At 46.4% G+C, this 16,794-nt stretch overlaps 1 protein-coding gene across 1 annotated transcript in view; it reads right to left on the reverse strand.

The window, feature by feature from the left end:
* Nucleotides 1-16,794, reverse strand: part of LOC143185645 (latrophilin Cirl) — a 259,028-nt gene that overhangs the window by 5,592 nt on the left and 236,642 nt on the right. Inside the window, exons 4-15 of the mRNA XM_076388821.1 lie at nucleotides 13,497-13,603; nucleotides 10,548-10,731; nucleotides 9,969-10,147; nucleotides 8,503-9,144; nucleotides 6,937-7,348; nucleotides 6,594-6,819; nucleotides 6,348-6,513; nucleotides 6,021-6,235; nucleotides 5,762-5,865; nucleotides 4,713-4,757; nucleotides 3,116-3,284; nucleotides 1,844-2,065 (exon numbers count right to left, since the gene is read on the reverse strand). Of these exons, the coding sequence (XP_076244936.1) occupies nucleotides 1,844-2,065; nucleotides 3,116-3,284; nucleotides 4,713-4,757; nucleotides 5,762-5,865; nucleotides 6,021-6,235; nucleotides 6,348-6,513; nucleotides 6,594-6,819; nucleotides 6,937-7,348; nucleotides 8,503-9,144; nucleotides 9,969-10,147; nucleotides 10,548-10,731; nucleotides 13,497-13,603 (2,671 nt within the window). The remainder of the gene's footprint in view (nucleotides 1-1,843; nucleotides 2,066-3,115; nucleotides 3,285-4,712; nucleotides 4,758-5,761; nucleotides 5,866-6,020; nucleotides 6,236-6,347; nucleotides 6,514-6,593; nucleotides 6,820-6,936; nucleotides 7,349-8,502; nucleotides 9,145-9,968; nucleotides 10,148-10,547; nucleotides 10,732-13,496; nucleotides 13,604-16,794) is intronic.

Consider the following 16,794-nt stretch of genomic DNA (forward strand, 5'->3'; position numbering starts at 1 on the left):
ATCCCTTTTGCTATTCCCATTCGTAGTCTGGTCTACGGTATTCCCTTCTCTCTCCGCAAAAATTTTCTATCGTTACCCCGAGATGGAAGAGAGAACGGTAAAAATTGATTGAAGTTTTTCTATCTTTCATGGAGCAAAAAGAAAAGAAGAAAGAAAAGAATGAAACTAGTCAGTGCAGTGTACAGTAATGAAATTGTCATTCGACGTTATCCATCATTCTCAGTCCGCGAGCTCGCGTCTAGTAATCTCTCTGCTAAATCCGATAAATTCGTCCGACAATTGGCAATAAATTTTTGCCCCGTACTTAGTTATCGTATCATCTACAACCATGTATCAGTTGTTTTATCATACAGATCTGTGGCTCGAGCACGTTCAATAATTTCTCCTCTCTCTTTTTTGTGCTACATTTAAGCTCGTCCACATTTGCCCTGAATCTCGTTCTCTCCCTCTGTGTGGTTTCTCTCTCCCCCCAACCCCCTACAATTTTAGCCCAGCTCTACTTCTCTCTCTCTTTTCTGAATTCTCTTCAGAGCGTTACGCGACAGGGACGAAAGAGTCGAACGGTTCGTTAAATGCCTTTTTTAGCTCGTCTCGCTCCAGAGGCTGGCTTTCGAGGCGGCGAACCGATTCTCGGTGACGGTTTAAAAAAGTGTTTCTGGCACGCGCCACTTTCGAGCGTTACGCACCACGATTCGAAACGAATCCCTCGACTAGGGAGGGTCGTGGACACCCACTTCGCAATTTATCCTGCAACAGACTTGGGGTAACACATTAAAAAAACGGCGAAGAACGGCGAAAAGAATGGAGGGCCACCAGAGACCTCCAAGACGAAGGGGGACTCGGTCGAATTAGCATACGCGAAGAGAAGCCGAGGGTGACGATAGCAGCGGTTAAACGCTTAACTAACTACCTAGGGTGCTTTGAAGTGCATTGATTCTTTGTGACGCTGTCTCTGGATACATTCTGAACATGTGACGTGAGTGCAATAGAAGGAAATCGTTTACGCAGAATTGCTGTGAATCTTGCGATCAGAGAGAAGGTTCGAAGGAACAGAGAGTGAACGTTGACGTTCCGATAGATGTTCAACAGTGGCGTGGTGCATGGTTAGGTCAAGAACCAGAAGCACGAGTCACGTAGGCGGTCTCGGATGGAAACCGTTCCCCTTAATCGCGCGGATGATCGTGCAGGGAACAAGAAAACACGAGACAGAGCTGTTGCATCGCGGCCAGCCTCGCGAAACGGCCGAAGGAATTCGCACGATAAAGGTGCAAGAACCTCCGCGACGGTTATCAACTCGAAAGGCAGGTTGGCGTTCTTGGAATGAGCGACAGAGCGGCGATAGAGGGAGTGTGTTATTAATTCCAGTACCATTAATCATACTTGCGTTACTGGCAGAAACAAGCGATAGTTAAGTAAGAAAAAAAAAAACCAGAGCATAGAGTAATACATACAGAACGAGCAAGTAGAATAAGAAAACCAGTTAAACAGAGAGAGAGAGAGAGACCTAATTTATTCGTCTTCCTTCCTCCCCTAAATACAGAAGACCCCCTCTTTTTATATTCTTTATCTGCCTAGTTGGCAATCTTTACAACGGTCAGCGTGAAAAACTCGTCAAGATTAGAATTCGTTTCTCGGTTTGGTGTAGAAGCGGCTATCGGATACCTTGCTGAGCGGGATGCCTATTGTGGTTGCTAGGTGCCATCATGTGCATCTGGTGTGCCCCGACCGGCGACCTCAGCGACAAATTGTTCAGGTTCACGTTTATCGAAAGATTCGTATTGTTACAGGCGGCGGTCAGGTTGTTGTGATTGTTCGGCGGTGACGTGGTCGGTGTTGTACCCACATTGGAGGCGGTGTGCGGCGACAGTCCTGAGCTGTCCGTCGTCGGCGCGGATGGGTTCGACGAGGTGTTGTGGGAGCCGAAGTCCTTGCCCCCATTGGCGCCGCCGCCGCCGCCGCTGGTGCCAGAGGAACCGCCCGAGCTTCCTGTCACCGTCTTCGAGCACCTCAGGCACTTGGGCAGCCACGAGTGCCGGCGCACGAACTTCCTGTACTCCTTCCTCACCTGCAATGGCGAAGCAGACCCACCCCCCGAGAACGAAACGTTTTAACGGTGCACTAAGAACCAAGGCAGGTGCGTACGCGCGTTAAACATTCTCGTTTGTTCGTCGACGCGTGACTAATGGAAAATGAAACCGGAGATGAAACTAAAAAGGGAACGATCCTGGGAGATGATTGTGTGACGATTGTTCTTCTTTTTTTTTTTTCTTATATTAAGGAACGTGGTTCGACGAACGAATCGGACGGATCATATGAAGCGTTGGTGCTGAGTTTACAGAGAAATTAGGAAAAGAGCGGTGCATTCTGCAGTGGCAACCAAAAGTATAACAGGTTGTTGAACTGAGGAAAACGAGCTGCAAATTAGGCTATAGGATCCACGGTGATTCGTCGAATAAACGTCGGTGAGTTTCGATTGCCACAGCACTTTATTCGAGACATCAGTTTTTTTTTTGTCATCATGGTTCGGTCAGCGAGATATACACGAGGTTCTAGAGACGTTTTAACATGATGAGTCTTTCTGAGATCCTCCTGCCTTAAAGATTACTCGCTACTTATTACAATACGAAGAATCCGCTTTGATATACACAGTGCATCGAATTCTTATGGTACAAGATGCTCGTTACTCTTGGGTGATGTACTATAACTTACGGATAGAAATGTATTCGCAATTGTTCTATAAAATGCGGCATCTCGTTCGACAACCTCGCTTCGTTATCTTCCATCGACTCGTTTGTTTCGCGGAAACTCTCGCTCGATTCGTTTCTTTTCGGTACAGACTCGAGACGTTTACATACGATTAACATTACACTTCGAACAAGTTAAAGACTGTGTAAAAACATGATCCTTCACGCCGCTGAATCCCGTCCGTGTTCAATCATCTTCTCTGACGTTCGAATCGTCCGCTGTTTCGGTTCGACTTGAAACGAAAATGGTACCGAGGAGATGAGGGGATGAAAGATGAGTCTACTTCTCGGGGACGCGTCGCTGCACGTGGAAACGGACAGCAGAGGGTTTAAAGTAGGGTGGACGTTTGGACCCCGACGTATTCCCTTACCTTCTCGTTCTGAACGCAATGGAACACAAAGATAAACAGCCCCTGCAGACTATTCAATATGGTGAAGATGTACGCCATCACGACGGACTCTTGGTTCAAGTAGAGGAGCCCGAACGTCCAGGTGAGTCCCAGTAGAAAGACCAGGACGATCGCTCCTCTCAGCCATGCCCTGGTGGAACAATTAAAAACCAATTAGTTACTCTGAAATCGCTTCACCGCGAGAGAGATCGTCGTGGCGATGCTTAAAGGAGCGTGAACGAGCGCAATATCGTGAGGAACGTGAGTGGTACAAGAGTGAAGAGAGAGGAAAAGGGGAAGCAGAAAGAAAGACGAAGGAGATCTCTTAGTCTCGTGCTATCGAGGGAATTAAGGCTAACGTGCTAAATGATCGATGATGGTGTGACTTTAATTCTAATAATTCCAATGCTACATTTGTCACGTTCTTATCGAAATGGAACGGGCGAGAACACGGAAGATTATCAAGAACGGTGTGTTAGACGCCCAAGTGCAACACGCAACATTTCGAGCGAGTGGACGCTAACGTGTACTAATGCTGCTCGTTTCTACACGCGCGCACGGCCCTCGTCGCGTACACGTTCCACCGAACCGTATTAGCATCGTTAGTGTTCTCGCGAGGCCGAAAGTCTGCTGTGTGGAGAGTCCTATAAGCATCGCACAGACACACACCTTTAACGCTATTTCTTTCTCTCTTTTCCCGCCGTTTTTTCCCTCGGCTCTTTTTCTTCGTTCTCCTCTAAACGATCACGACTACAGGGGGAGAGAATGGAGTCGAGGGGAGGACTCTTGAGCTACGAGGGTAGGTAGATAATGGGATGGGGGGCAATGTATGCTCGTTTACCTCTAATCTCGCGGTACTATGAGCTACTCTCAAAATCAGGCGTTACACCCGACATAAACTAAGGATAAGATATAAGGCATGCGATCGAACGATCGTCGTGTGTACTCAGAGGAAAGGCAAACTGCGTGGCCACGTAATTAAAAAGTACCAGGATGATATCGATCGACGGCACGTGTGCTCTGTCAAGCATTTGAACACGGAGACAGTCTTTCGCTACGCAAGCTGCGATAATTGCGAAGTTGCTCAGGCTCGCTTCAACCGGGAGCGCAAATGATAATTGCGGTTCCAATGAGTCGCACGATCGATGGTTGCGCGTTGCGGGACCCTTTTGAACATGGACACTCGGTGCATACCATTGGGGTATGAGATAAGCAACTAGAGAGTTTAAAACCAGAGCCATGGACGACTGCTGTGCCTTTGATAACTTTAAGTGGCCGAAGACATAGGGCTTGCCCTGATTAAATTAGTGAAACCACCGAGTGTTCTGTTTGAAAGAGCCCCGAGTATTTGGTGTTTGTCATAACGAGTCTACTACTCTACGTTCTACATTCACAAATGTGTGTTCAAGTCGAAAATGATGATTAGCTCGAATGGAAACGAAAGAAACAAAAGGGAAAAATTAGTGAACGCAAGGAAACGAATGAAAGGCACTAGGTAAGGATGACAGTTAATAAATGGCGCGTGTTAATGAATCGATGATGAGAAGTGAGATAATAATAAAAATGGTAAATATCTTACAAGTGCGCTTGCAATTTGTTGGGAAGAGCATTCTCTTCCTTTCCACTACCAACCAACCACGCCATGCAGAAGAATGTAGAACAGTGTAGACAGAAGTGGGTAGAAGATTTAATACAAAAATGAAACAAGACAGCAAAGTTAGGCGATTGTTCCGGCACCATTAATTAATTGATTATATAAAAAAATAAAAAAAAATAAAAAAAAGAAATAGTGACTTATCACTGTTTTGCTAGTGCAACACTCGATTCGTATTACTACGTGCTGATATTTCTTCGTTAGTACCGCGATGATGGCATAGTTTAATCACGTTGGAATTGATCGAGAGATAAAATGTCAGAATAAAAAGACGACTGGAGGGGTGAAAAATGTTACGATGAAACAGCCTCGATAATAATGCGAGTCGAGTTTGCAGGAGAATTGAACTACCATCACCAACGTTTCCATACGAATATTTATCAAGTTAATACCGCGTCGTTATCACTGTCTCTTTCTCTTCATTCGACATATTTCTATCCGCTTCGTATGAGCCAGAACATTTAACAAAGTAATTATCAGTGTGACTGCTCGTCGAGGCGTGACCCGACTGTGACGGCATTTTATCGCGAGTGTCATCAAATCATAAATACAATGTACATATGTATATAGATATACCATGTCCATATAATACCTAAGATTTACAGCAATACAAGTGGTGTGTCGAACGAACGAAATATCTGCGATCATTCCAACATAGGAACTCATAATGTAACAGAGATCAAAAAAAAACTTGAAAGAACCAAAAGGCTCAGCATGGCCGCCAAAATAGATGCGTGACAATAAGATACTCTTTTCGGGAGATCTCTTTAAGCGATTGAAGCTTGCGAACGTGAACCGAAAGCACCAAACAAACACTTCGATTCTACTCGACGATAGGACAATATCATATATCTGAACGTGTTCAACGGATGGACTCGATCGATCGTCTCACGTATATAGAAACAATGTATATATACAAGATTCAGTTATATTACGCTCGAGATCGAAGACAAACCCAGAGTGTCTCGGCTTACCTTGCACTGGCCAATCGAGAGTGCTCCTTACTCTTCATCGCTACTGTCGTGTTCGCGTGTCGGCACATCATGTAAATCGCCATCGACAGGAATACCAAATTCGCCTGATGAAACAGAAGCGAGACATGTTGACAAATGTTTTCAATTTTGACGAAATTGCAACAATGTTCATACAAATATGCGTAAACTAGCATCCTCTAGTAAAGAAGGACGAATAAAAACGAAATTGAAGTTTATGGGATGTATATAGCAGACTTACCAGGATGACGAGTATCACAGGTCCAACGAAGCTGAAGATGAAGTAGTTGTCTGCTCGTAGCCAGCAATATCGATCGGTGCCGTAGCTGAGAGGATCGATTATACAAGAAATAGCGACGACCAACAGTGGAGCACCGTAAGCGACCAGATAATACCAGCGGAGCCTCGATTTTTCCGCCTCGAATACCTCGATCAGCATCACGTATAATTGGAATCCTGTAAGAAAGTTGAAAATAAGTTCAGAGTTCTCGAGTCGATAAGATATTCCAGAACAATTGTTTACAAGAACTAGTCAGAGATTGTAATAAAAATTGGACTTTGGGTATACCTTCGAGAAACATCCAGGCGAATGCACAAAGGAAGAAAAAGTGCAACAATCCAGCGACGATGCCGCAGACAATTCTCTGATTCGTTTGACCGATTCCGCAAACGAATAAAATTTCCGCGATCAGCAGGCACACGCAGAGATTCTTGTGGATAGTTGTTCTATCCGACTGAAATACAATAGTAAGATATTTAGTTGAAACTTAGAGTTAGAGTATAATTTATACAAGATGACAAATGAGATAGTTACCTTCAGTCCCCGAAATAACTGAAACGTAAGGATGGCCAAGACGAGGCACACGACAGAGATGATACAACCGATATAAGTGATAATCTGCAATGCAACTTGGTGTGCTATATCCAGTCTCACTGCGTGGACGTCCATGAGAACAGCGAAATTCGTGAGGTGATTGCACTCACACACTGTGTGAGTCTCATTGGTTTTTCGCATTTGGCAACCCTCTTCTGACCAAGCACTGTAAATTACAACATTTATTATTGCATCAGTGGAACTTGAACTCTACTAATGAATAGTTTTTCTAAACAGTCAGGAAATTCAAGAAACTCCAATTTATTAGGAAAAAAGAAGCTACCTCAAGATGTAGTCCCAGAAGACACAAGTCGGATTGGTGACATTCTCAATGGACAGATGCTTGAAATAGACCCTGACGGGCTCACTGAGTTGTATGTGCCTTCCTTTGCCTAAAGACGCGGAGATCACTTTGCTGTTGAGCAGCCTGGTCGTGTTCCTTTTCGGTAGTGGTTGCGGGTCGTCGCTCATGACCAGAGACGATACCTCGGCTTGCGGCTGCAAGATCTCCTCGAGTCTGTCAAAGGCCATGAAGACTAAACGCACAATACCGCCCTCGCTGTTCTCCAGCAAAGCACCTCTGGTTAGCTCCACGCGATCGTTTGAGGCTGTCCACCTCTGTTGAGCCGCCTCGGTTGGAAACACCTCCAGATCGTCGCCGATGTTCCGTGCATCCAATACGCGAACTTCCATCACTGTTTTGTGAAAGGAAAATGTGATAATTTTCTTCGTAATTAAGTACTTAGAAAACTGCTACGCAGATAAGGGACGAAAATGATATTTCAGAAAGCTTGTGTTCTACAAACTCAATGCTTCCGATACACTTTAAAATGACTGAAAAATTATTCAGAGAAACTCTTCTAAAACCGAGGTATAGTACGAGCTATATTCGATGAGGAGGGATAAATATATTATATGTGAAGGGTAAAAACATAATTAATTTATAATTCACAATTCATAATGAAATTCTATTATAGAGGGTCTGATAAATGATCGAATTCTTTTCTCGAAAAAACGATGGCGGACAAGAACTTTATCCCGCCCTTTCGATTCGTCTTTTCATAAAACATCATTCTCTTTTACGATTGGTGCCAGCAGCGACAGACAACCGTGCATAAACTTCCGTTGCGCGAGTCGTAAAGCCATCTTCCTCGGATGAACAATAAAACTAAGTCAGCGCGAGCGTTTTTTCCTCGCGTCGTATATTCCCGTTCGATCAGTCATAAACGTGACGGCACCAATGACGAGAAAAATTCGAGGCACGCGATGATGGCGGCGAGTTTTCTGCTACCACGGAAGAAAGAGCGCACAGGGAAGGTGAGGGAATATTATGTTACGTGGCATCCGGCCGGCTGTCGCTCATCAAGACCATCGTCTTCTTGCCCCTTTACTGTTATGCTATTTATCACGCGTGGATCTAATGTTGTTGCTGCTGCTGTTGCTGCTACCACGTTCGACCGTATAAACTCGCGCTTCCAGGCTCAATCACGACACGCTACGTTTACTTCCGGGAAGTAAATCAAATTGCTCGTAATTTTCCCTCGGGAGTTTTGTTGCGATAATAGTCGGAAGAGAGAGGGAAAGCTGAAGCTCGGGTTACAACATTATCCAGGAAGATACCAAGAGAATTACGATGCGTTTGGATCTTTGTTTTATCTATGCCGGATATTACCAGCGTCGCATTCCCTACAAGGCAGCTAGATTTATGCTACCCCTCGCTAAAGTTGAATACTCGCGCGTCCATTTCACTGAACATTCGCTTCTATGTGTTACTCTACCACCTTCCGTTGACACACTATGGACTTAGCTGCTCGTTCAGAAGATAAACTAGGCACAAGATAATACTCACATATGTTCCTTCCCTCGTGAGTGATCGTCTTCTCGTGCATCAGCGTGTCCGCCAACAAAAATGCATTTTCCTCGAGCCCGATCAATAAGGAGGTCGCGACCCTCATCTGCTCCTGATGGCTCAGGTCTTTCCAGGATGCCATTTGCGCCTTGTCCAGCAGGTTGCTGCCCGTCCTCACGACCCCCTGAAGCAGCTCCGTCACACTGACTTCCCTCTGATTCGCGTCCTGGTACGTCCTGATGTCCTGGGCCATCTTCTCCGCCATGTTCTTGATGATCTTCGTCGTGATCATCATGTCGCCCCCGTATAAACCTCGACTGTTGTTCGTCACTTGGGACAGCTCCCGACTGATCCCTAGGATAACGTCCCCTTCCGTCACCCTGTTCTCCAGCGTGGTCAACCAGACCGAACGACACTCGCTCAGATCCGGCGTCTCCCTGTGCCAGAAGGCGGAGTCGCCTTTGGCTCGGCACCTCCATCGCGCCAGACCGTTTGCACCACCTGGACAACTCTGAACAGCCACGTCCCCAGCTCTGGTCGTGTTCCACGAGAGGTTCCTGGCTATCACCGGGGGACACACTTGTCTGCCGTAGTCGTACCATTGGCCATTCGAGCTAGACTCCGGGTACAGCGTGCTCGGCACTGGAATATTTGAGTTAGTTACGAGCGTTAGTTGGCCCGTTACTCGGCTTTAGTTAATGGCACGGGTTTAATGTGATTCTAGTGTCCAGTCCCCAGTGGGCCGAGCTTAACGCGCGACATCCTATCGGGTCCGCGGAAATGGAATTTTGGATACCCACGGGTGCCTTAATCTTTCGCGGCGATTGTTACGAGTTCGCGAGTTGCGCCAAGTCGAAGGCTGGCTCGCTGATACGATTTATGCACCGCCAACTATTCGAATAGCATTTTAACATGCAATCGTGAGAGCGTCTGAGGAGGTGAGCGGTGGGAATAATAAGTCAAGGAAGATGCAGTTCCGCGATAACGAGGAAAATGATAGGGGGTGCTGATATTGATTCCAAGGCCAGCTGGATCACAGGTCAAGGGAAATTTGGAAGCTTCAGCGAGACGCCCTTTCGATATTAACCCTTTCAAAACGATCAAGTGTAAGTGACAGCTGACAAGCCCTCTGCTCGGACCGATGTGTCGACCATAATCGACCACGGATATAGCAAACCAGTTGTGCACATCTCGACGAGCCTTGCTTTAGCAAAACCGTCGAGATCATTTGATTGATACAATCTTATTACAGTAATAGGTATTGACAGGATATTAGAGAACATTATGGAGGATGAAGGGAAAAGAGAAGAAGCTACGTGTAGCCATCGATAACGCGATTCAGCAATTATTCACAGTATAGAGGAGCTTAAGCGATGTATCTTATATCGTTTTAGCAGAATATCACTAATACTTTATCTTTGATATTGCCCACCTCAAAGGGACGTTTAAGCGATTCAACAACTTACCAGTGGTCCTTCGACTCGTTCTCCAAGGGGCAAAGGTCGACGTGGTTGTGGCTTGAGTGGTTTCAGGAACGATCGGTGGCACCGCCGCTCCATTCGCAGACGGAACATTTGCAGGAAGTATTAAGTCTTGGTCCACCTCGACGACTTCCATATCGACCGGGGACTTGGTCGACGTGGGACTGCAAAGTGCAAGAGGATCGTCACTTTCAACTCGTGTCTCAGCAAAAACATTTCTCTTTCGAAAAGCACTGTGCTAACTCGATTTCCCACCACCTTTACAGAACTTTGTTTTTTCTGCCTGACATCGAACAATATTGCGACGGAATTACGTGACCATTTTCGAAGCTTATTTCGACCATTTCAGTGTTTGAACAGGTGCAGTAAAAAAGATTATTGAACGTATGTTCAACTAAAATTACTGCGATATTTCAAAATGGACATCGTTGCACGAGAATTTAAATCCACTTTTATGAATTGGCAAAAAATGAACTTTTAAAGCAAACTTATGAAGAAATTTTAATCACATAAATATTCAGCTTGTTTTTTCTCAAATATTTTTTAAATAAAACTGGTACTGACCTTGAGGTGGTGGTTATTGGCAGTACTGGGGTGGACGGTGTTGGCGGCTGGGGCTGTTGTTGAGCCGGTGGCGTCGTAATCCTGGAGGGAGGCCTGACAGTCGGCTTAGCCGTGCTCCAAACGCTGGGCTGAGAAGTCATGAACCACGGCGGGCTCGGACGGGACGTTGTCGTGGTCGTTGCAGCTGCAAGTGTTTCGTCGAGCTCGCTTTAACGTCGGGAACGCTATAGCGCGAGGGGTTGGGGTTTGGGACCGAGGTGGCGAAGACGAGAAAGACGCGAAAGGGAGGGGCAGGCTTTGGATCCTGAGAGCTCGTCTACGAGCTTATCGGATTCGAACGCCGAGTATAATTAAGAAGGAAAGTGATTTGGGTGGGGTAGACGAGCTTCCCAGGCTCAAACGACGAGGATATTTTAAACCCCCTCAGGGGAAGGGGCATCAATTTCTCGCCAATCCTCATCGGATCGTTTTCTCCCTCATGGCCAGAAACTAACGAGTAGTCTTTATTTCTCGTGAAATTGCTATGGAAATGTCCTTCAACTCGACGAAACCTATTATTATTCGCGTGATAGGGGAAATTAATCAGTGACACAGCTGATGAAAGATAATCTCGTAAAAGTGTCTGACACTGTTAAATGCAATAACTTAAATTTCATTGATTTGTATTCATCGATTCCACTAGCTACGATCAATTTAAAAAGTAGATTGCTTTGATGCTTAGACAGGACCATTATAAACTCGCCGTTAAATTAATTCGTGTCAATTTCAATGATCCAAATATCACTCAAAGATGAAAGGGGCGAAATTGGAGTCCATTATCCGTGAAGCTACATTCTCCCCCTCGCTTTTCTCCGCTCCGCGAACTAGGCCATCGATATTGGCTTCCATCACCGGCGATGATTTTATCATCCCCTTAAGAGGTGATAAACGATACGATGAAAGACAGCGACTGCGATTGGCGCTCCCTGGGATCGTCCAGGCCCATTCCAGCAGCACCGTATCGCGGATCGTTCGCGTCTGTTAGTCCCGACGTTTCAATGCTCGCCCCGAACAATCGTGACGTCGCATCGACCCGCGACAGAAATATTCCCGAAAACGTATGCCCTGGGCCGCGAGGCGAGCCCGAAGGACGAGATTAGCCTTGCCTCGCGGCTGATATCGCGACTATATCTGGCCTAAGAGGAGAAAACGATCTTTAACCCAAGATGGCGACGGCAGTTAATCCCTGAACGGGATGGTCCGCGTATTTCGCGGCACTATCTCTATGGGGGTCATCTTTATTGGCCGAAGGGGTTGGCGATAAGGTAAAATACCGGACGTCGCCGATGTCCGTTACGATAGTCGGCTATGCAAGGGAGAGAGACAGGCATACGCGCGTTGTGGGAGACGATGGAGAGAGAAAGAGAGAGAGAGAGGGGTTACCAACAGATCCGACTCCCCTTGAATATACGCGTCAGCGACCCGAGACCGATCTATCGAGCCTCCTTGAGTATCGATCACTTCGTAGACGAGTGCAGGGAGCCGTGAAAGGCAAACAGAGAGACCAGAGAGTTGACAGTTTATGGCCCAATAAGTGATTGTGTCGCCAGGCGGTTTCGGTCGGTCGTAACGATAGGTGACGCTCCAGGGTCCGAAATAGTCACCTTGACACCCTGTGTTGGCAGAGTCTGTTTGATCGTCGTAAAGTGCAGTGCGTGGTAACTTGTTCCGTCGGGCGAATAGCAGTATTTCACCCCTTCTACTAACAGTGCCTGGGGTAACAATTGTTCTCGTGAGCTCAACGACTTACTCGTATATTCTTCCACTACCGATACGGATAGATTGAAATCACCGTTCATCTGGCGTTAGTTACAATGGTAAGAATTCTACTTGAATTAATAAGCTATCAGTGGTTATTTTTAAAAGTGAAAATTCTCTCTGGTGAACAATTTCAATAGATTACGTGCTCATAAGTTGAAATATCAGTTTAAAAATGTTAAACAAAACGACCGTGCCACCGTTTATACCGGAGTTTCATTTGACATACACGATTATTAGAAAAAGCGACAACAGAACGCGATTACCCAGGCAAATTAATCGAACGACTGTATATGAAGTCGAACGACGGGGATGTAAATTTACAATAACGTGGCGAGGCGTCGTTTCGCCACAGTTGAATCGCAGTATCATCGAGCGTAACGATCGACGCTTACAGCAATCTCTCCAGTCTGTCTGTCTCTCTCTCTCTCTCTCTCTCTCTCTGTCTGCTCTTATTGGACAGCGTTGGAAGAGAGTTTCATTACGGATACGAAACACGTCAGAAAAGTTGGACGCGTGTATCTCGCGTTACCGATCCTCCGCGATCGATTTCTCGATTGCAAAGATCACGTCCCCGCGAACTCTTCCATCTCTCTCTTCTCTTAGCTTTTTTCACCTCTCTCACTGTACGCCCCGTCTGTCTGGAGAGCGCATAGCCGATGCAAACCGCTGAGAGATCTTTATCGAGACACGGGCTTGCAGTTACGTTACCAACGCGAATCATAAGCGCCGACTTCGGGAAATTCTAATAGATTCTCGCGGTCGATGGCGAACTTTTTACCACGACTCGATGAAAAACCGAATATCCGATCGGTTTTGCACGTGGAAAAAGAACAGGTAAAACGAGATCGTCATTTCAAGAGAATTTCTCGATAAAAAAGGAGATTCTTGAAATCCTTGCGGAATATGCAAAAATGGACGTCGATTTTTCGATTAAAAAAGAGCTAATGAAAAAGTAGAATCGATAAGAGGATTTTGAATCGAGCTTCTATTACTGAAATCGCGATCTATGAGAAATAATTGGAAAGTCGGCGCCTATGTTGCTCCTCCAGTGTCTACCGAGGAGAGGCTGCATGGTAAAATGAACGATATATAATGCAGTAATACTTGCAAGAGGGAAGGCGTGTATAAAAATGACAGAGGCTTACTTACCGGACACGCAACGATAATGCGCCTCGAGGTACTTGTGCGTGTTGGGACAGGGATCGCCGAATTGCAGCGTGGACGCAACGATGCTGCAGTTTTGCTGGTCGTTGCACCTGCAGCGGGGCGGGTTTCGAGAAATGAGTACATCGTACACCCTTACCAAGTGCACTGAACCATGGATCCTGTCCCTTCTCTCTTACCGTCATCGAAATTCAGGGGTTGTAGCGAGAGACTTTTTCAGGGGTATTCGTACCTTTGCGTCGATCCAAGCTTTTTCCAAGTTTAATATTCTATGAGTCTATCTAGATCGTAAACTGTTATTCTTAGAGGCAATAGTGACCATGGAAAAAGCATGGATCCAGATTTCTTTACGTCTCGCCGGAAGTCTCGTTGGATAAAGATAGAGTTGTCGATGAAAAGAAGCGTGCACCAACCTAGGCAATAGTACTGCGCCTCGATGTATTTTCCGGTTCCGGGACACGGGTCCTCCTCGAAAATCTCGCTGCGCACGTCCACCGAACAGGAATTACGATAATTGCACCTGGAATCGTCACGTGAGCAAGAGAATGTCGCCCCAGAGGACAATGATAACAGAGATTCAACGTTCTTGGAGTCACGAACCGAGAATCAAAGGACACCATCGTCTATGAGAGGATAAGAACGACCCTGAAAGCGTTCTCGGTATTTCCATTTCCAACGCCCAAAGAAAACGTAGGCTACGTTGAAAACCATCATTCGAGAAATCGATACCCGATCCGTTGCAAGCGGGTTCGCAATTTTTAAGCGAGTCAACGAGCCGCGATGGCCGTCGCAAATGCGTTAGCAGTGACAAGGGCCGTTCGCGAGGTACGCATGTTAGCGAGTGACAACAGGACAATGGGTTAGTAGAAACAAGGGTTTGCGATAGTTTTAGAAGCGCAATAGGTGAAACAGACGAGGCTCGCACGCGTGACATCGTGTGTCCCGTAGCAGATTTCGATTTGGTCTCGTGTTAACAGCTCCACGATGCGTGTATGTACAGAAAACCGAGCGTCATGCAGAGAACCAACCGTCCCTCCGATACTCTAGCACAGGATCGAGGGCCCCGCGAGTATACTCGGTCACAGTGTTTGTCGTGGCCCGCAAGTCTCTAGTACCAGCGATGGAAGTTTAAAAAGATCACGCCGACCGAAGCGAGTCGATTCATTCTTACGAGCGTCGCACTTTATTTCGAGTGTACTCAATGGACGAGCGCGACAGAGTATCGGTACCAGGAAATGGTAAACTTTCGAGAGGTATTCTACGTTCTACGGTACACCCCCCTACTTCCCCCTCTTGGTGACGGTACTTTAGGAGATCCTTGTTCGTTAGAGTACCTTATTGCTGGATTCACGGAGGAGAACTCTCGAAGCTTTGCCTCTTGCGAAGTACAGCGGAAGGGGGCAGAGACGCCCGTTCTAAGAAACTGCTCTTTAGGGGGAAGTCAGAGTTTCTGTTTGAAAGCTGGGGTCTTTACTCATTTTCAAATCTTCGGTTGCTTCAAAGATGTTTTCTTTCGCGTCTAATCCGACGTAGTCGCGTCGTTGTTCGCGCGGATCGCTCGTCGTTTGACTCAATGCGGAGCGAGGTAATCGTCTTATCGTCGAAAGGAGCTTCCGCCTCTTTAAAACAAAATCGTCCCGTTAAAAATAAATCAATGAATTAAACGTGATTCCGAGCGAGGGGACGGGCTGTTTAATGCTATTACAAAAATACCGTCGACGCAAGCGAGGGGGAGGAAGTCGGCGTAACGAACCGATCGATGGCGGCCGGAAGTGCACTCGACTTAATGAAGAAACACCATTGAAACGCGCGTTGCTGCCTCGCGATTTAAGCTTTGAGTTCTTGCGATTTCAATCGACTGCTTTCCACTTTGATTATTCTTTCTTCCGCGTGTCTGCTTGTTCTTCGATTTTCTTCCCTCATCTCTTGGTATTCATTATCCTGAATTTCTACCGAGTGTCTTCGTTAAGATCGAACCTCTCGAACATGTCACAAAGCGAAAAATTTATCGGAGAATCGCTCCCAATTCCAGAAATTTCTACGTTAAATCGAAATTGATTTAAAATTACATGAAACTGACATATAGAATATTCATAAGAGCAATCTTCCCCAGAAACGATGTCCAAACGAATTTGCCTCACCTCAAATATTCTAATACTTGATCGAATATCCTGTTTGCATCGCTGTAGCTTTTCCCCTCTATGCAATCACAAATAGTACAACGCAAACAGAAATACAGTGCATCCCCATATTGACGTGATCGAACAAAATACCCCCATTCCCGCTTCCCTCCCGCCGAACCCGCCAAATCTACAACCCCCTTGCGCAGTTTCCACTCTGAATGATATACAAACGCGTTCGCCGTCTTAGACCTAGCAAGGTGTGCACCGTTTTAATCTCGATCCGTGGGGGGTGAGCCATTAAATCGAGTACACGGCCCCATTGTCGGGTAGGGTCGAGGGAAGTACAGGTGCAAAGCCCACACACGGCCTGTTATCGGTTCGCGTGGCAGCCACTATTTTCGAGGATTAACCGGCTCCATCGCTCGATGGTTTTGCACGTGGAAATTTCGCGGCTCGGATCCCGCGCTGCCATTCTCTTCGAAACATTTTTTTTTTCCACCCTTCCCCGTTCTTTTCCTGCACAGTACACGAGTTTTCCCCGACCACGCAGGGGCGAGATACAGCGAACAAACCGTGAGGGACACGGGGAAAAAACGAGAATACGTTCTTTCGAGTCGGAAGGATTAATTCGCGCGCGCGGACGCAGCGATCGATCGGCGGTGAGCGAAAGGGCGGAATTCCCGTTGACTTTGCGAGGGAGGTCGCGTCAATTTGTCGTGATTCGAGTGGCGTGTATCGACAGCCCATGGGAAGTTCCGGTTACTCCGCGTAATTGGCCCCCACGGTCGTAGATTACTACGTTACTCGGGGAGAAGAAACGGAACGAAGCCCTTTCTATTATCGACTCGATTCTCCATTCTCCACGGCGCCCACCCTTCGTTTGGACGCTCCTCTTTTGGACAGCGACGAGTTCGGGGCACATACAGAGTCCTATATTTACAAGAACCGATAGCAAGCGGATTCGGTTTTTGGAATAGCAATTTACATAAAATCTTGCATTCATTATCACCTCGCTCGTGTTTGCATACTCTATTCATGTAATTCTGGCCTGCTGCTTAATATTCCCAGCATTACTATCAACATACATTGTACGCGTATAAATCTATCGAGCATCTAAATATGTAGTTTATTCCTCATCACCAACGAAACATGAAACGATA

This window comes from Calliopsis andreniformis, chromosome 12 (assembly GCF_051401765.1).
Source record: "Calliopsis andreniformis isolate RMS-2024a chromosome 12, iyCalAndr_principal, whole genome shotgun sequence".
Lineage (NCBI taxonomy): Eukaryota > Metazoa > Arthropoda > Insecta > Hymenoptera > Andrenidae > Calliopsis > Calliopsis andreniformis.